We start from the raw sequence: 20,915 nt of genomic DNA on the forward strand, positions 1-20,915 counted from the left end.
TCCTCATTTTACTGGCATTACAATTTTAGTGTCCTCACTATCGCCACTGCTGCTTTGATTCGAAACATATACCCAGAGAGGAAGCTAGAATTCATATTAATTTTAAGATTATCATTTTCCCAGTAAATAAAGAATTTCATAGTCTGAAATGATTTCATTAAAGGAAATGATTTCGCTAGAGGTCAACTCATCAGGGGAATACTCATATCCATGGTAGGGGATACAAAGCCTATTATTTCTTTTCACATTTAATCTTCTTCCATTAAAACATTTTAAGGCCTAATATAACAGATGTCTCATCACAACCAGATGTCTTAAGCTAGGCAATAAACCAGTGATGAGAGGGCTGGATACCTTCTTTCCAGCATGGGTGTAGGTGAGGTTTACTTCTGGCATTATACCAAATCAGCTGTCGGCAGCCATCATATGCACAGGAGTATTCATCATCCCCAATGCCATAGCCTTCCTGGAAGAGACAGGGTCCAGAGATTAGTAAAGCCTGCTGTGTTCTGGGAAAAGAGCACATGTCCTTTATAACCATTAACCTGGTGGTTAGAATTTTAAGCTGAAGGAAGGGAGAAACTCTTGTCCTTGGAAGATAACAAAATTCTGACCTAGATGTCTGGTTCCAAGATCACAGGTAATGACACTTCAACAAATACTTGTGAAGTTTTACATTTATTATTTTATTTCATTCTCACCAACCACCTTGAGGTTGTGGCATTATATCCATTTGAGAGGACATAAAGGCTCAGAGAGATCAACCAACTTGCTCAAGGACACATTACTAAAACAATCCAAGTTTGGATCTTGGAATCAGACGATTCCAAGCTCCAGTGAGCTTTCCACTTCGCTGCATTTGGGTAAATACCTTTCTTCCATGTAGTATACTTCAAAACCCTCACAGGCTCAGAGATTTCAAAACTGGAGACAGAGAGAGGTTATAGAGGACAATCAGTTCATACCTATCCTGAGATCAGCTCAATTTGAGCACCTTGCCAGCCTCTTTTTTCAATTACTATCTTTTAACTATTTTACAATTATTTTATTGTTAAAATAAAAGGGCAGATGGGCTCTTACATTATTTTGAGTGCTGACAAAAAACAGAAGTAGTAGAGGAAGCATGTAAATCAGATAATAGCAATATTTAAGGATCAGTGATAAAAGATTCTAATGGATAAAGAAATTGGAAATGTGGACTAAATCCAGGTAAGATCTCAGGTGCTGGTGAGTGTCTGTTCATTCTATGGAGTAAACAATGAGATGAGGAGACAGGAAGATAAAAGGCTTTAACATATTCCTCAATTACTTGGGTTGCTGCTATCCTGAATTCTTGGTCTACAACATATTAAATTTGGATGAGTGGTCTCCAAAGTGAGGCCTCTGAATTAGCTATTCTGAACGCACTTGGATTGTTCAAGAGCTAAATGAACCTACATCTAATTGCCTGTCAGCAAAGAAACTCACTGGCCTCACTGAAACTCACTACTGGAAAGAACACCTCGTTGTTCCTTTCAAAGACTGAAAGAATAAGTATTTTATCGGTGTTGGAGCATAGGAAAAAGACGAATGTAGGAAAATTCTTTTGTATATTCACTTTCTAATGTCCAAGGAAGTCCTTGACAGAACATTTGAAAGAAACTCCTAGAAGATTCTTAGTGACCACAAGTTGGTTAAGAGCACACTTTACCAGGAGATGTGTTATATGTGTGACACAGAGTGGCATTGTGGACAAAGAGGGGACTCTAATAATTTTAATCACAGATCGGTTTCAACAGATGAAGAAGGTGCCTTTGCCAAAAAGATGCACTTTAAAAATCCTTTAAAAAAGGAAGAAGAGAAAAAGATACCTCTGTGCTTATATCTCAAAGAGCAACCTAGATATACAACCCTCTTAAAACCTGAAAATATCCCCAGAACAACTATTCTTTCCACTGGCAGGACAAACAAATGAGAGAACAGGATAGCTAGTGTGGTCCCTGGGGGCAATCATTTTGATGTACCTGTTTCTGATCATGCATATTTTAGTAATGAGACGGTACTAAAAACAAACAAAAGAAAGTTTATCCATAGCTAGAGGATAATAAGCTATGGAGTATTTTGAATCCTCTCCCCATATTGTAGACTCTGTCCTTTTATCTCCTGTACAGCATTCCAAGCCCTTTTTGTTAGAGGAATATAATGAAGCTATAGTGCCCTCCCTGCCTCCTGCTCTGTAGTTGGAGGGGTAAGATATGACCCTGGCTCAGCCAACAGGACCCTCCCATCAGACACCCAGAGGGATGGTTAGGAAGGATTTGGGGCAGCAGTGCTGGCTGCATCCTGACCAGATCATTCCCCTCAACTGCTGGCTATTGTACTTATCTCTTGGCCCTCCCTTTGCTTCTGCCTCAGAACCTTTCTAGTTCCCAACCCCTCAATAGTCTGGGAGCTGCCAGTAGGCTTCCAAGTTATTCCCCTTCTTTTGAATATAGAATCATTTCTCTGGTAGGGGAAAAAGCATGGTCTATCTTAAACAGGGCTTGTGTTCTTTTCCAGCAAGTGAGTAAGTAAAAGGCTTATCTTGTGGTAGATGCTCATGAAAAGCAAAAGGTAATTAGATAAGTTAAAATGTACTCCTGGACTTGCTCATTCCAACACTTCCTCCACTGCCACCAATAAAAGTATACAACAGGGCCTCCCCAGTGGCACAGCGGTTGAGCGCTGGGTTGCGAAGCTGCCCGCAGCCTCTGCAGCGCCGGTTCCATCCCCGGCTGCTCCCCAGCCACCGAAGGAGGGTCCCACATGGTGCGCAGATCTCTCCTGCCACCCGCTGCTCCCCTCAGCAGTGTACTTCGGTCCTTTTGCCTGCTCTGCTCCTCGCTCTGGCTCTGGTGAATTCGCTTACCCTCCCGCACTTCTGACTATACCCAGTGCTTGTATAAATAAATAAATAAATCTTTAAAAAAAATATACAACACTATATATACATATTTTTTTTTTTAAAGATTTATTTACTCATTTATACAAGCATTGAGTACAGTCAGAAGCGCAGGAGGGTGAGAGAATTCACCAGAGCCAGAGCAGGGAACAGAACAGGTAGATGGACGAAGTACACTGCTGAAGGGAGCAGTGGGCGGCAGGAGAGGTCTGCGCTCCATGTGGGACCCTTGCCCAGGGGCCGGGGATCGAACCAGTGCTGCAGAAGCCACAGGCAGCCTCGCAACCCAGCGCTCAACTGCTGTGCCACCGGGGAGGCCCAAGTATACAACACTGTTAAGACAAACTGCGCAGGTGACCTGAACAAGAATAGTCCTCAGGCCTCTCATTTGAATGATCTATCTCTGAGCCCAGCACTTGGGTCATCCTTTTGAAACTGAAACCCAAGCAGTAAGAGTTAAAATAACAGGCGCTATGGATAGACTTCAAATAGTTAGAAACTGGGTGTATCCTAGGAATGACTGATTCTATAAAACCATACCCTGTCTGTACAGGCAGAGAGATTTAGAATCACCAGAACAACGTCCACTTGAAGTGTAAGGATGGCATTATTAAAATTCTACATTTGGGAAAAGATATCAAACTTCATCAGTTACTAACCAGTACTTGGATCTGCCGAAAGTGCTTTCTTTGTAGTTTTTAAAGAAATAAAAATTAATAGTCTGTCAAGCAAATTGAAGGGTAGGAAAACAGTTATTTTAAGCTTCTCAGTTTGAAGAGCCAAAGTTTCCATAACTATATGGCAGAAATTACAGTTTCATCCACCAGATAAAATGGCTGTTAAAAAAATACTACATTCAGTTTCCAAAAATTATACCCAGACTTGTAGCATGTTTGCTGCTGAACTGGGAGACAAATTTTTTATCAAAACTTCCTCCCTCGAAGAATCATTGTTTCTTCTGGTTCTGGGGTAATTTTTTATTTCCAAATGAGGAGTAGCTAATTTTCTGAGATTCTCTCATTTTCAAATATAAAGAACAACTATTACAGTATAGGAAGGGGACTGAATTCTAGTTTATGTTCTCAGCCTCAGTTTCCTCATCTGTGAAATGGAAATTGTGACAGTAAGACCAGTTGTGGGCATCAGATGATAGGCTCTACAGTACAAGTGCTCTAGAAATTAAGCTACTATTTTTAATTCCTATGAAATAATCATTAGGACACTGAAATAATCGCCAGGAGTGGGCAGTCAGTGTAACTGATATTATCTGCTTTAAATCAGGGCACAAGTTGGGAACTTAGAGGTAAATGGCATTGTTCTTTGGAACCACTTGCTTCTGACCACAGGGTGTGCCACAAAAAAGCCCCATGCTTCCAGGTTTTAACTGATGCCCAGTAGAGTAGGATGACTGACGTCAGGGAAGGGTTCCAAAAAAAGCAAAGGCAGACTAGGGCCTAGTTTTCTGCTCTAGACAAGAATTCAGACCTGACTTCTTCACTGGCCCTCTTCCTCCAATTTGTCTCTCTCCAGCAAGGAGTTTAGTAAAATGCCATGAAAAATTCCGGGATGTTATGCAGCTGTGCTGGAACGACCCTTCAAAGACCGCGCTCATGGCAGGCAAGTTTAGTTCTAACCCACTCCAGGACCTTACACATGGGATGGGAGACTATTATTTTGATTAATAAAATAATTCAATGATCTTTTCTCAGCTAAAAGGGTAAAAATCAAATATACACAAAATATTCCTGATCAAAATTGGATTAATTCCAGGTAACTCATAATTTGATTAATAGAAGTAAGCCATTTGATGTGGGCATCAGAAAAATATAAAGTGGCAAAAAAAAAATCATATCTCTTGGAAGAGGAGGAGCCCCAACCCCTCACACTCAGGTCCTGGCAAGTCTAGTCCCGCTTCCTCCTGTAGATTTAATCTTCCCTTTTGTTTAACAGTTTTCTATAACAAAAGGTAAATACTTAATATTGAAAACAAATATACCTACTAATTACAAGGTAAAAGTCAAGTAAGTTAAGCCAACATTTAGTATTTTATGAATGGAAAAAGAATTGCATTACAAAATTCTTAAAACTTAAATGCAAGGTAAGTCTCATCACTACTCCCAATTAAGGACTGAGCCAAAGTTATGCTGAAGCTGAAGCTGAAACAGAGTCTACAAAGACTGAGGACGCACCCGACACCGAGGGGAAATATAATGAGAACTGAAAAGTTGGGGGGGAAAAAAGCTGAGAAGCAATTTCACTTGTTTTTTCCTGTTTTTGAATCTGTTTAGCAAAACATTGTTTCGGCAGCCAAAAGATTTGGAATCCAAGAAATGATTATTGTGCAAACCTATCTGAAAAATAAGTATTTTCCACTTACTCACCCAAACAACTGCTGCTGACCCCATTTGCACAGTTCTCCAGGGTACTCACATGATTGAGAAATTTGCTGTCTCGTGTGGCCCAACCGATCTGCATAACACCAGAAGTGATCACTGTTACTTCGTAGTACCACACCCCAGCATCCACACAAAAGGTGCAACGCACACTCTCAAAAGAGGAGGCATCACAACGAGCCTGGCAAAACCAAAAAGCATGACATCCACCATCAGTGCCTGAAGACCACCAAAGGTAACTGCTCAGAAAATTGAATGTATTTTTCCTTATTAAAGCTCCTGGCAGACTGTTGTTTCCTCTTCTATGCCTCTTCAGTAACCAAAAGTGCAAAAATGAATGAAGCACATCCTATTTTACTGTTTTATTTTCAGAAATGGTGCCCAGCTTCGAAGATCTCCAAAATGATGGCAGTAGGAGCTAGTGAAGGCTGCTGACTCCCTCTTTAAGTACTTATAGAGCTTTGCTCTCATACAAAACCCTTTACAAATGCGTAAATATAGCCCTACTCTACTTGCTATGACGGAGGGAGAGAGAATACTGAAGGGTTTAAGATGAGGTACCTCAAAAATAATCTAAAGCAGAAACTAACATAAGGCATTTGGTAATCTGTAAGATCAAAGCTGTGTGCAGTCATGCTTCAAATAGTTCTTTAATCTTGACATGTCTAGTGCCTTATGGTATTTGCCTATATAAAAGCAGCTCTTTCATCAGCCTTCACCACGAAATCAGCAACATTTCTTTTTTTTATTATTATTTAAATTTTATTTTTATATTCCCCATACAATTACAACCCCCTTATTTTGACCCCAAGACCTCCTTTCCCCGGCCCCCAACCCCATAGCGTGTCTCTGGTTCATAGTTGTTTGTTGATTTTGATATTTTCTTTCTTATAGTTATTCTTTTTCCTGGTCCCTTATTTAAGTTTTCTAGATTCCTGCTATGAATGAGACCATCCGGTATTTTTCCTTTTCTTTCTGGCTTATTTCGCTGAGCATGATCCCTTCCAGCTCCATCCATGTTGGAAATCAGCAACATTTCTAACAGACATACAGGGAGACAGGGAAGCACTAGATCCAATACACTTGGGGGAAGAAGGGAATGGCCTCTTCTGGAAATAGCAGTTTTGTATTTTTAGCTTAATAAAATAGTAGATTAAAAGCAGATATATAAAATAATAAAATAATATCTCAAATACACTCAACAATCACTTCTACCTCTAACTACTATTGGTGCATGAAATAATCTTCCATCTCTTCTGCAAGAAATTGCTTTTGTTTAGAATGAGATTTTTCCCCAGTGGTCCATCTATGGATGATTTACCTCCAAGCCATGAGGTGAGATCTTCAGGTACTCGCTGACGTCGTTGCTATTCAGCATGGCCCTAATGCTATTCAAGTCCACTTTCTCATAGGTGAGTTGCCTACCTTCTTTTAAAACTGCAAAAGAGAAAGCAGTGATGTTTCTAAGGCAGGCTGCTGTAGGGGGAAAAGTTACATCACTGCTAGCGGCCATTGAAGTGAAGTGGAGATGCTCAAAAATGGCAGAATTGGTGGGGAGTCCTATAACCTTGGCTTTGCCGATACATTAAGATACGAAGATTAATCAAACATTAGGAAAGGCAGAACTGCTAGATTTATTCTTGAGTTCTCTATATTCATTATTCTGCATGCAACAAAATTCACACTGTACTCTTTCAGAATTATTCTCTAAGTGACACTACACACTCTAGCCCTGTACTTAGTGCAGGGTAGAAGCAGGAGGTCACATGTCCAACTGTGCTTTACCACAGCGCTAATCATGGAGGGGGAGTAAGGACATGGTATCAGTATAGTTTTAGTTCTAGAAGCCCTTGAGGAAAAAAGGAGAAAAGTCAGGAGCAACCCTTAGGGTGTAATAAGACATGGCTTGAATTCTGAAGAGCAAAACTGGCATAGACAGGAGAGAAAAGAAAGTGAATTCCAAGTAGAGGGAACAGACCCAGAGGTAGGAATGACTGGGATTGGTTTGCAGAACAGTGAAGAGATACTCTGTGTTGGGGGCCTCCCCGGTGGCGCAGCGGTTGAGCGCTGGGTTGCGAAGCTGCCCGCAGCCTCTGAGGCGCCGGTTCGATCCCCGGCTGCTCCCCGGCCACTGGATGAGGGTCCCACATGGCGTGCAGACCTCTCCTGCCGCCCGCTGCTCCCCTCAGCAGTGTACTTCGGTCCTTCTGCCTGCTCTGCTCCCCGCTCTGGCTCTGGTGAATTCTCTCACCCTCCCGCGCTTCTGACTGTACCCAGTGCATGTATAAACAAAACAAACGAATAAATAACTAAAAAACACATGCCTCTTTAAAAAAAAAAAAAAAAAGAGATACTCTGTGTTGGGAAGAGTTATTAGTGCCATCTGATTAGTGGCCCAGATGGAGCATGACAATGGGCACCAGTACAGGTTTCTGAACAGAAGAGGGCAGAACTAGAAGCAATCCATACAATTCTTGAGTGCAGGGCCACTAGAATACTTTTCTGCTACAGTATTTCCAACCCACCAGTAGAGGACCTTATAAAGAAAGACTTGAGTCACTATTACAAAATGAACCTATGAAAGAAATGGGATTAGAATCGAAAATAAAGGCAATAAAGGACAACTTCCACTCACAGAGATTGTCTAAGCTCCACTGGGCACAGAAACCAACTTGACGTTTTAGATAATCAGGGTCATCCGCCCAGGACTCCAAAGTGACAAGTCGGTCACTAATACTGGATTCAGAGATAGTCAGTTTATTTTCACCTGTTTGGAAAGATATAAGCTTTGAATTAACACAAACCTTGAAGAGTAGGATGCACTGCTAGGCAGGTTAGTGGTGACAAGGAGTGAGGAGAGGCAATTAGGGAATTTGGAGACGAGAATAATGATGTAATCCATAGTTCTGATTATTTTCTAGAAAGTAGCAATCTCATCACTAAATGTTTAGTTATAAAAGTAGGTAACTGGGCCTCCCTGGTGGTGCAGGGATTAAAGACACAGTGTTATCCAAGCAATTGCCAGGCATTGCAGCATGAGTTTGAGAGTTTGATTGCCGGGCTGGCCTACATGGTGCAGCAGAACTCTCCTGTTTTGACTGGTGCTGCCCTCAGCAGTATATTTCAGTAGATCTGCCTGTTCTGCTCCTCATTCTCTCTGGTGAATCCTCTCATGTCCCACACCTCTGGCTTACACCCTAGTTCCTGTATGCATAAATAAATAAATAAATAAATCTTTGGGGGGGGGAAAAAAAAAAGGTAGGTAATCATGGTTACCAAGTTTTGATTCTTAGGTGAGAAAATCCTTGCCTTTGTTTGTTACATCTCACTGGCCTTGAGGTGTCTACTCAGACAAAACCAGAATGTATGCATGCTTTGACAAGGTTCAAAGTGTAAGCTCATCTGGTAACTAAGAAATATAAGATTTTTAGTAACCGACATAGCAGATCATTAGTGCAAGAAGTCACTATACCTACTTGTCTGTGCAAACTTTTCCAGTGCGATAAGTGCAAAAAGCATGACTGTGGGGTGGGACTGTAACTTCTGAAAGACAACAAAAGATAAAAAAACAAAAAAATCATTCCCCTGCAGAGCGGTAAGTTATCAATTTCTTCTTGCCCAATATGTGTTAGATTTTATTTGGACTAGCCATAACATTCAAGTACTCAACTATCCACATGCTAATAGTAATGAAGAATCAAAATAGTCTCTGAAAATCTTGTATTATTTTTCTTGAAGTCACTGGATTAATTTATAGATATGGAAATTTCAAAGGATCTTGTTAAATGCACTATGTTATTTTACTTAGGATTTTGTTAAATAATGCTGATTCTTACATTCATTTAAGCAATCAAACAGAAATCTGGAATTGTAGCTAAAAATGATGTTTTATTCAGAGCCCTCCAGGGAATGATTCATACTACCAAGTTCTGAAATTATAAATATGAAATTAACAATTAATAGCTTAATTCTTAATCTGCTGTTAGAAAGGAATTCCATAAATGCTAATGGTAGGTGGAAGAGAGCATCAAGTGAGCTCTTTCAGTTACATTTAAATTCATGTTACATGTGTTCACATTTAAGGAGACAAAGGTCTTTGTGTTAAACATCACATCTTCTCACAGCCACCCTTCCCCACAGTTACATTAGGATTCTGCAGGAGGGTGCTAGGACATCAAATGATCCCCACTCACTTCCCTGGTGCCCAAATAGGTTCTACAAAAGTCACATAATCGCCACCCACTGCTGTTCACCATCTTGCTGTTCACCATCTTGCTTCTTGCCCTAGCCATTCTCAATCCCTCCCTGACTTTTCAGGCCCTTGATATCCATCTCTCTTGCTCTCCTAACTTGGCTACTCAGTTTTATCCTCCTGTCTCTAATATTGTCTTCTGATCAAAGAGTTCTCTGGAATATGCTAGGAACACAGCCATTTCTATTTCTGAGCTTCTGCCAGTGACGTGCCCTTAGTCAAGAAACTCAGTTTTTCCTAATCGTATGATGTGACCCCACAGAGGTGCCATCTTCATCAGGAAGTCGGTCTCCCACGACTCTCCTAGCTCTCATCACCCCTACCTCCCACCTCCCAATCTCCTCCTCAAAGCTCTTATGACATTTAATCTGAAGGAAAAAAAGTTTCCCTGATCACATCCTTCATAAAATGGAGGCTAATTGTTTTGCCTGAGTAGTTCTGTCCCCTCAACTAATCAGTCAACTTCTTGGCTACTATGCTACCTTGGTACTCCCACATAGTTTTAAATAGTTTAAGCATAAATCACATAGGTAATGAAAAATAAGACCAAAGTTTTGAATAAGGCCAATGCTCATTAGGCCTACAAAAATGACTTAAAAAAAAAAACCAGCCAAGCCTGCTGACAGTACAGTCTCAACAAACTACAAGTTTCACAGACAATATATCAAAAATTCAATGACAATAATTTTAAGAGCAGTATCAAGGGAGGAGGGCAGGGGGGACTAAGAGATTTATATATACTCGGAACTGGCCTAGTGGTTTCCTGGCTTGGAATACTGTGTAATTTTGTTTCTACCGTGGAGGTTCTTACTGCCATTTGGCAGACTCTAAGGATATACACCAAAAAGCCTATTATCATAGCAGCCTCTCATGACTAAATTGAAAACCAGACCAACTCAGCTGTTTTTGCTTGTAATGAAGTCTTATCTGACCCTCATTTTTTTAAACACAGGAGAGAATAGACAAAACATTCAGGAAACACCTGCAAAATAAAACTTATAACTAATTCCATTCTCTGTGCCAGTGGCTAAGCTGGCAATTTTAGAAAAACACAGTTCTACATGACTAAGAATAACTAGCTTTGATGTCTCACTTACCAGACACTGTAGCAAGTATTCCAGTATTCCTGGGCTAAGTAAACCTATACTTGCAGGACCTAGATGAATACAACAAACACTGGATATTACTAAATGTGCCACATTATTTTAAATCAGTAATTACTAACAAAAAGTCATTTTGTTAGAACTCTTCTAGAGTACTCTCAGACACATGGTCTATTTAAGTATCCCACTAGGAGGTAGGAATAGTACTACTGCCATTTCCCAGCTGAGCGACTGAGTGCACAAAGTGAAGTGACCTGAGAAGCTACATGGCAGGGTCTGAATGAGCACCCATGTGCTCTGAGAAGCTACATGGCAGGGTCTGAATGAGCACCCATGTGCTCTGATTTCTAATCCAGTGTTTCCTCCACTACAGACGATGTAACTAGCTGCACTATTCACCTGTACACTGACGTAAACTCTCCTAAAATGGGAGTTCATAAACAATTTAAATACTTGCTTATCTTTTCAGGAGTTGCTCCAACTTAAAGTTACTTCTTCCCCAGACTAGCATGTTTCCCATTATCAAGCTAAACTTCATAAAGTATGTGAGTGTATGTGTGTTACATTCTTACATATATCTATATATATAATCTTGGTTTATTATACTGAATTTAGCCTTTTCTCTTAATTTTAAAGCAAGTTAAGTAAAACTTGTTTTCAGTTTTGCTCTGAAAATCCTCAGTTACCCACAATGATTGCATTTACTCTGTGGCCTTTGAGCAATTTCTCTCTCTTTCTTTTTTTTCCCCCTAAGACACTTCTTTCTGGTACAGAAAGTCTGTTCAAAGACCTGCCGTTTAATAGTTTAATGTTCTCTTTAATGTCAAATAACGTAAGCTCTTCCTTTATGGAGCTTCCTAGAGTTACCTGCAAGTTTCTCAGCCAAGCAGCCTAGGACTGCAGATGTGTTCCTGTGTTTGGCAGGATGTCCTGAGTCCTGGCAAGCTACTTCTCCATTTAAATTGAGAATTTCAGTTAATTTCTGGAGTGCATCCTAAAAACAAAAACGTGTAAGTGGATCTGATAAATATACTACTTAGATCCCCCCCCCAAGGTAATTCATTGACACAGTAGCTACGTGATCAGGTATTAAATTAACTTGGAATGATCATACAAAGATGGTATGTACCTTATGATATTATTGATTGGACATATTATTTCATCAACCTAAGTCTTCTTACATGAGCTGTTAGATTTCACGTCATTGAAATGTACCAGCATTATCAAATATATGCTATATATTCTTAAATCATTAAAAGGTATAAGCAAGCCCCCCCCCCCGCCCCAAATCCCAATATGACCAGTAACAACAGGATCCAGTGATGTTAGAGGAAAAAGTTACTTAAAAATTCATTTTTTTAACCAAGTAAGAACAAATCTCAACAGAGTTTTCAAGGCAAATTAATAGAAGCCTTTCATAAGTCTAGGCAAAAGTCAATTCATCAATGACTAAGCCAAAGATGTTTCCCTTCTGTCCATAATGTTCTATTTACCATGTAGGGTCCAACTGTCTGAGACTTAAACAGTCATATGAGAGAAGCCAAAATCCAATTTTTTAACAAAAGGATTCCACAGAACTTATGGACTAAGGCAATGAAAATCTGGCACTTCTATTTTCTATAAGAGATAATCAAGGTTATACCAATCTTTGATTTGTTTTAAGATTAAAGGGTATAATAGTATAATGAATTTGAGAAATGTTTTTAAAACTTTTGTTATGAGGAAACTGCTTAGAGAAAGATAAGAAAATCAGGGCAGCAACTGACATTCTTTTCCAGTTTCCAACATAGATTGCCATTTCAGATATAAATGTTTCCATTTTTAACATTTAAAAAATTTTAAACTAAAGCTTTATAGTATTAACAGGAAAACAATGCAGAACTTTATTAGTAATAAAGATCAAGTGAAATTAATACTGAATAAAACAGACCCCAAATATAAAAAGGAAATGTGTTACATCAAACGTCCTCCTGTGCTCAAGCATACATGACAGAGTTTCATAAAAGGTAAGCATTAACTTACTTTAGTGGGCAATGGACATTCATCTAGTAACAATGTTATAACAGCTGGTCCCAATGGATCTTCCAATGGAATAACTCTAATTAAAGACTGGACAACATCCAACCATCCTTCATCTAAGAACAAATCAAAAAGATTATATGAGGAAGTCACTATTTAAAAAATTTTATGAAAATATGAAACTTACAATATCATACAAGATGATTTCACATTAAAATAGCTTTTATCTTGTAGCTTTTTAGCAGCTAGTAGTTGATGGACATAGCCATCAACTTTTAGTTATCACGGTAGAGTCAAATGATCCTAATTTATAAGAGTATGGTGATTCGAGGGCTTATTTGGATAAAATTCAAGCTATAGTTTCGAGTTCTCAACTGTGATTAAAATAATTTTCAGTTTCTATTTACAATGGAGGATTTAATTGAGAATATTAAGTATCTGAAGCCCTTGGCTCAATTTTCAGAATGACACTGAGAGACACAAAGTTATCCTTAACTGTTCTAAAGATCTGATTCAATGCCAAAATGAATTTTCTTTTCATAATTCCAGTGAAATAAAACCATTGCTATGGTTTTCTGCTATATGTACATAATTCAATATACAGTGCTTAGTAATTATTACATTTATGCAGTAAAACTTCCATACATAAAGGGCTTTTTTCTTCACATGTGTACCAAGTATTTTAGAGTCCTTTATTTGGAAAAAAACAGTGGTCATATTTCTTCATAATCATTAGTATACTGGGAAGTTATTTAAAAAAAAAAAACTTTAAAAATACCTGTTTCTGCCATTTCGTGCAATGTAATCATTGAATAGGGAGGTTCCTGATCACTGAAAAACAAATATTCAAGACATCAAACTTGAAGAAAGAAGAAATAACAATTCTAAATAAAAATTCAAACTGGCTGTGTGGGGGTAGAAAGAGAAAGAAGAAATGAGCACAAATGACTAGCGAGATGGAAGAGACACTGGAGCTATAATTTGTAAAATCAAGTGTATACACGTGGCTCATTTCCAGGGTCACTGTTATGGCCACCAAGTAAAATGTGCAGAAAGGACCACCATGTGGTGTGAAATAAAAGCAAAGGATTAAAACTGGAGACAGACTTTCAATTTTACCTCTAGAAGTCCAATGTTAACTAAGACAAATCAAGAGGTCAGTATCTTCTTCCTCATACTTACCTCAAAGAAACACCAGAAAGGGAGAAGACAACTGAGGGCTCATGGAAGCAAGGGCTTACCTAAATATCTTCATTTTTACATGTTCTTCTGGGAAGTATCACTATATGCTTAAATGTCATAAAGTATTATTAGAAGGAAAAGAAACCAGATTTAATTGAGGAACAATTAAATCCTAGACACTGCTCTAAAATGGCACTATATACCTTAATTCAGTGGGTTTTCAGTGACATGGGAATCCTAAGGAGATACTTTAGGGCAACTTCAGCAATGAATATTTTCCATCAAACAAAGATAACTCTGGATATACTTAACATTTACTTGTTTACATTTTGTGGCTTTCTATCTTACCATGAAAAGAAACCCCAGCAAAATTTACTGTCTTCAGTCATTTTAATCCTCAGGATTACCTTGTGATATGGGAATTACTAAATTCATTTCAGATACTTATAAAGCTGGTTGTTTGACAAATCCTGTGCCCTCTGCAGCGCGGGTTCAATTCCTGGCCAGCCAGGAAGAAACCCACATGGCGTGGCAGACCACTTCTGTCTTGCCTGATGCTCCCCTCAGCAGTGTCTTCAGTCCTTCTGCTTGTTCTGCTCCCAGCTCTCTTTAGTGAATTCTCTCACCCTCCCGTGCCTCTGACCTGTACCCCACTATAAATAAATAAATCTTGTATAAATAAATAAATCTTTAAAAAATAAAATAAAATACTTGTTTCAAAGGATATAACTGACTTTTACAAACATTTCTGGAGAGCAATCTAGCATTAATAAAATTAAGCCTGCATATACCCAACAATGCTAGGAAAACTACTAACCAGGTAACAGATACATATGAAGCTATTTGCTGCAGTGTTGTTTATAGAACAGCACTTTGGAAGCAACTTAAGTGACTATCACCGATTACAGGAGATGAAAATACAGTACTTTCAAGCACACAAAAGAATACTCTGTAGCAGTCAGAAGCAGTTGTAGCTTTACATATAGTAACACAGGTCTAGAACATAATGTTGAGAGAAGTTAAAAACAAAGATTAAAAAATTTTACATAACTTATATAGTTACATGGCACAGACAAAACACTGTATATAAACTTCCTATACAGATTATAAATAAATATTGTTGGTAAATAGGGAGAAGATACCTTAATTCACTAGAATGGTTACCTATTGATATTTGGAGGTGGGTGGGAAAGAGGATAGAAGGATCAGGGAAGAAGGAAAAATAATAGAAATATAATAGGGTTACTAAGGAATATGAGCACCTCAATTCTACACAGACATACTTAAAGGACTCTAACACCTTTATAGCCAAAAACAAAGACAAATTTCTTTGTGGAACAGATACGAAACAGAAATTTCTGGTGGGAGGCAGACACTGAAGTCACAGGCCTACGGGTCCTTACAGTGGAGGTAGTGGGGCCCGCAAGCCCACCGTGCAAGGGCTAGAGCAAACCCACTGAGTAAAGCTGGGACAGGAGACAGAAGTTGACAAAAGTTATGAATGATAATGTGAGTGATAAGTGCTATAAAGTTACAAGTCTCCAGTGACAGTAAAGAGTAGAGAAAGCCATGTAGGACCTGGCTTCTTACTGTGGGATGAGGACTTAGAACCACCAATTTTAGGTTCAGTTACAGACTCAAAGTCCCTGGGACCCAAATGGAGAGAACAAAAGCAATCAAGAGACTGGCAGACAGACAGACAGACAGACACACACACACACGGGGATGGGCAGGGTAAGAGTGACAGAGAGACTACACATACAGAAAACTTTCATCAAGACAGGACTACAAATTAAAGTTCCTAAACACATGAGAATGACTAGCATTCCATGCAATTTAAAGAGAAAGTGAACATAAAAATATGCAAATAGCAGAACTTCAAGATGATTTAAAAATAAGCATAAAGGATATACTTTAAAAGTAAAGGAAAAACAACTTTAAGTATATGAAATTAAGAAAAATATATAATCAAGAAGGAAATTTAAAAATTTGAAATCCTTGGAATGAAAATATAGTTACTGAAATAAAACTCTCAACAGAAGATAAAACCCCAGGTGGGTCACAGTTTAAGAGAAAATTAATAAAGTAGAAGAATGTGCTGGGAGATCACTCAGAACTCTGCAAAAGCAATATTCAAAAAGACGACTAAGAAATGTCCAGAACTGAAGAATATGACTTCCAACTGAAAACATGCAGAATGAAAATTGACAAAGCAACAAAAAATAAGACCAAAAAACTCTGCTTACATGTGGAGGAGAGGCATAAAACTGGATATAGAGGCACTGAATATAGGTACTTTATTTCAAAACAGTCACAGAAAACTAGAAACCAACACCACAAAACTCTCACTACAGCAACTCTCTTACTAGGGCATCAGAAACTGCTCTCCCCTCAGAACAACATCCACCTTTCCTAAGTTAAACAAGTGGAGCGACGAGAACAATAAATACAGATAATTTTACCATTGTGATATCTACATGTCATTTTAGCTATATTCTTACTTAGTTCATCTGTGCTAATTATCTTTCATATTTGATTTCAACAGTCTTATAAACTTTACAGATATGACATTCTTCTATTTTAACAGTTTCTAAAAAGCCAGCTAGGTAACAATGTTTATCAACTGTCTGAACCCTGTTTTGCCATTATATTCTTCAACATGGCCTTCATATTTTCTCTATCTTTACCTTAGTTTCCACTCTCAGAGTACAAATATAATTTAGTACAAACAGGTTAAACTCATGTTGTTGACATGTACAATACATGTCTCATGTAAATAAATTATGTGCTTTATCAACAAGCTCACTTATAATCTGTAATCTTTTTCTGAAATTGGGAAATAAAACTTTCCTAATCAGTTTCTTTTAAAATTGGCAAAGTTTAACCTGTGCCTGTTTTTCCAATGGGCTTAAATAACGTTTGTGGCTTACTTCCTTATTTAGGAGGGCAACTTTTCATTAGAATTTTACAGTACATTTTATATTCAACATCACTTGTAATCAGGGAAATGCAAATCAAAACTACAATGAGATACCATTTTATACCAGTGAGAATGGCACATATTAAAAAAACTAGCAACAACAAATGTTGGCGAGGTTGTGAAGAAAAAGGAACTCTCCTGCACTGTTGGTGGGAGTGCAAACTGGTCCAACCACTATGGAGAGCTGTGTGGAGATTTCTTGTCCTACTAAACATAGAGCTCCCATATGATCCAGCAATTCCACTCCTAGGTATTTACCCAAATGACACAGAAACATTAATTCAAAACTGCACCTGCACCCCTATGTTTACAGTAGCTAAGATAGGGAAACAACCCAAATGCCCAAAAATTGATGACTGGATCAAGAAGATGTGGTACATATACACAATGGAATATTACTCAGCAATCAAAAAAGATAAACACATGCAGTTTGCAGCAACATGGATGGAGCTGGAAGGGATCATGCTCAGTGAAATAAGCCAGAAAGTAAAAGAAAAATACCGGATGGTCTCACTCATAGCAGGAATTTAGAAAACTTAAATAAGGGACCAGGAAAAAGACTAATTAATACAAAGTAAAAATCAAAATCAACAAGCAACTATAAACCAGAGACACACTACAGGTGGGGGGGGGCAGGCAGGGAAGGGAGGGAAGAGGAAGGATTAGGGTCAAAATAAGAGGGGTGCAACTGTATGGGGAATATAACCAAAATGAAAATGCATACATTGTGCAAAAATGAAAAAATGATGTAAGAATTATATAAAATAAAATATTAAAAAAAAAAAGAATTTTACAGTACATTTTAGATGTCACCAAGAAGAAACTTTATATAACTGCTTATAGTCCCTTCTATGAGCTTGGGGGGTATAAACAGTATAAATTTGTAATCAAGAGATATTTCCCACACACATATTAAAATTAAATTGATTCAGAAATGAGAACTTCATTTCTGAAGTTCTGAACTGGTTATGGAGAATATTTATAAGAACTATCATGTTTCCTCATCATGTTTCTCCGTTATGTTCTACAAACGATAGAATGATGTACAAAACAAATTTATTTCTAAGAGGGAAAAAATTTACCTTAGAATAACATGTACAGGCATACCTTATTTTTACACTACAACTTTTGAGGAGTTAAACAAACTGGTCTTGTTAGTAAAAGTAATTAGTAAATATTTAAATACTTATATCTATTTACAGAGCATGAAGCAACAAGAACCTAGAAATAACTTAAAAAAAATCATTATTAAACCATTGTTAAGTACAAGCATACTAGATACTAATAAATATAACCTCCGTTCCTGTAGAAGGCTGTTACTCCTGTTTTACATATGAGGAGTCTGACACTCAGAGAAGTAATTTACCCACAGTGTCATGCAGCTAGTTAAGGGCTGGGCCAGAATTTGAACTTTGGTCCATCGTGGTTCTAAACTTTTGTTCCTAACTACTGAACTATATCATTAAGTTAAAATATTTTTTTCACCTTGAACAATGTCCATTAATTTCACTGTTATTCAATCTGGGATCTCATACTCAGAATTGGACAAAGTAGGGGGGGAAAAAAAGGTATAGGTGTGTCCTGCGGTTTCAATTTACAAGTTTCCCAAATGGATCCAAGAGGGTCACATAAGGGATATAAAAAAGGAAGGAGAGTGATCCTTGATCCCTGTCCTTATGTTGCCAACAGAAGCTGCACAAAGCCATGCTCCTGGCAAAATAATTCACCTTGCACTGCTGGTCAGTGGACTAGACAGGCAAGCAAGATAAAAGTGAGTCCATATGAAATCTTTTCTAAATTAACATGCAACATACTCATTCCATATTTAACAAATTCCCTAATAAAGGTCATAGCTTTAATTAGTGTTTTTTGCTACAAAAGGATTTAGACATTTCTACACAGAAGTAGATATTAGCAAGTGAAAACATCAAACCTTACCATTTACTTGGCCATGAGAGGAGAAATAAAATGTTCTCCTTGCCCTATGAGCAAAAGACTTGGCAAATACATCCCCATGAAGTGAAGAAGTTCTAAAGTTATAGTTCCTGGCAGAACACTTTTGATTACACAGGACGCAACTGTGAGTCAGATACTTACTTATCTACAAGAGTCCGTATGACTGCCAGAGTGTCCAGCACTAGCCCATCTACATTTTGTTTCTTTCTCCTTGGCTCGTGTGGTCCTCGGCCCCTTCTTGGTGGCCGAACAGGGTCCCGGGGTTGGCTCCTCGTGTCAGCAGTGGGCACAGCACTGTTCTCAGTCTGTTGCTGGTGGGTGTCAATGCTGTCTTCCGCTCCACTGTCATCTCGGCAGATACAGGAATTACCCATGGTAGCAGTGGCACCTCTAGTCCCCAGGAAGTGGGCAATGTGCTCCTCAAGAGTCAATAGCAGACCCTGGCCAAGGCTTCTGCTTGCTAAGAACACGGCCCAACCAAAGACAATCATTTAGATAGTTTTCAGTTTTCCAAGTACTGTCTTCATAATCTGGAGTTGAGGAACTTGCATCCTATTTGTTTTTAACGAATGAATGCCAAAGAAAGTGGCAGAGCTGACTTGAGACATTATCAGCTTCAGGAAATCCTGGTCATCCAGTGGCAGTTCTAAAAGAACAAGAAAAAAGGGAAATGCATCAAAGATTCTTGACCACTAAATTACTCAAACTTTCTTAGTTTGATTTCATAGACAGTGGGATTACACTGGAGGATCATATTTGGTTATTTTTCCAGGTTTCTAACACAAAAAGATATCTCTGCATGAACTAATCAACAATCAGTAATTTCTCTTCATGAAATCATATCCTTGTAAACCACAGGAGCTACCATTGGCACTTAAGGAAAAACATACAGTTGTATAGTTCTATTTATACAGGAACACATTTGAATAATGTATGCAATTTTTTCAAGGGCTCCTTCTGTAGATAAGAAATGAATTGTCTCCTTTCTTAAATATATGGAAAATATTAATGCTTCAAATAAGATCTAATTACAGATGTTAGTTGATAAAAGAGCTATGATACAAATGTGATAGCACCCATCTGACAGCAATAAGAATAAAAGGATGGTGTGTTCCATTTAAATTATCCAAACTGCATGGATGGATTATCCAACTGGAGGCTTTCTCGATAATTCACAAAAATCATACAAGTAGTTACAAATATTTTCTTTTTTTTTTTAATAGAGGCATGTTATTTATTTATTTATTTGTTTGTTTGTTTTATTTATACAAGCACTGGGTACAGTCAGAAGCGCGGGAGGGTGAGAGAATTCACCAGAGCCAGAGCGGGGAGCAGAGCAGGCAGAAGGACCAAAGTACACTGCTGAGGGGAGCAGCGGGTGGCAGGAGAGGTCTGCGCACCATGTGGGACCCTCCTCCGGTGGCCGGGAGCAGCCGGGGATCGAACCGGCGCCGCAGAGGCTGCGGGCAGCTTCGCAACCCAGCGCTCTACCACTGCACCACCGGGGAGGCCCCTACAAATATTTTCTTTATGTAAACAAGGGGAAAGGGGAATCTGTATCACAAGGTTACAGTTTCACAAACTCAGATCTTTGCATAACATATCTGCTACAAAGTTGAGAATAAGGATGCACCAGTTATCTACTGTCTGAAAGCACCTTGTCCTGTGGTGTCTCTAGGAGAGTGAAGATGAACAAGGCACAGCTCCTGCCCTCCAGGAAACTGTGGATGGTCATTCTCTTTCCACACAGTATATATGCCCTCAGAAAACCTAACAATAGAACCAGCTCTTCATTAAGCTGAGAATATTTGGTTAGCTCTGGAAAGAAGCCAAGATTTGGAAGCAGTGAGGATGGAGCAAAAAGCAAAACATCTTACCAAGACCTGGTAACTAAGACCCATAAGGACTCAACATTTGGTTATTTGCAATCAAATCCTCATATATTAAGTACCTGTTCAGGAATAGATATAAATAAAAGGTGTAATTCAGTGGAATTAGAAGCAAGAGAAAATTTACTTTCATTATTTTGGACAGACTTGCTGCAAAATGAAATATTTACTCAGTTTAACTACTGCTTATGGGGGAGGGGGAAAACAGAAGAAAAAGATTG

At 38.5% G+C, this 20,915-nt stretch overlaps 1 protein-coding gene across 1 annotated transcript in view; it reads right to left on the bottom strand.

Annotated features, from left to right (window-relative positions):
* RSPRY1 (ring finger and SPRY domain containing 1) overlaps window positions 1-19,296 on the bottom strand; it is a gene marked incomplete at both ends in the record, with an annotated part of 32,051 nt that extends 12,755 nt beyond the window's left edge. The window contains 10 exons of the mRNA XM_084257083.1: window positions 355-466; window positions 5,351-5,494; window positions 6,635-6,750; window positions 7,949-8,080; window positions 8,790-8,856; window positions 10,663-10,721; window positions 11,536-11,662; window positions 12,691-12,803; window positions 13,466-13,518; window positions 18,947-19,296. Coding sequence (XP_084113209.1) covers window positions 355-466; window positions 5,351-5,494; window positions 6,635-6,750; window positions 7,949-8,080; window positions 8,790-8,856; window positions 10,663-10,721; window positions 11,536-11,662; window positions 12,691-12,803; window positions 13,466-13,518; window positions 18,947-19,296 — 1,273 coding nt within the window. The remainder of the gene's footprint in view (window positions 1-354; window positions 467-5,350; window positions 5,495-6,634; window positions 6,751-7,948; window positions 8,081-8,789; window positions 8,857-10,662; window positions 10,722-11,535; window positions 11,663-12,690; window positions 12,804-13,465; window positions 13,519-18,946) is intronic.
* Between the last annotated feature and the right edge of the window lie 1,619 nt (window positions 19,297-20,915).

The sequence above is a fragment of the Talpa europaea genome (genome assembly GCF_964194135.1).
Source record: "Talpa europaea genome assembly, chromosome: 16".
Lineage (NCBI taxonomy): Eukaryota > Metazoa > Chordata > Mammalia > Eulipotyphla > Talpidae > Talpa > Talpa europaea.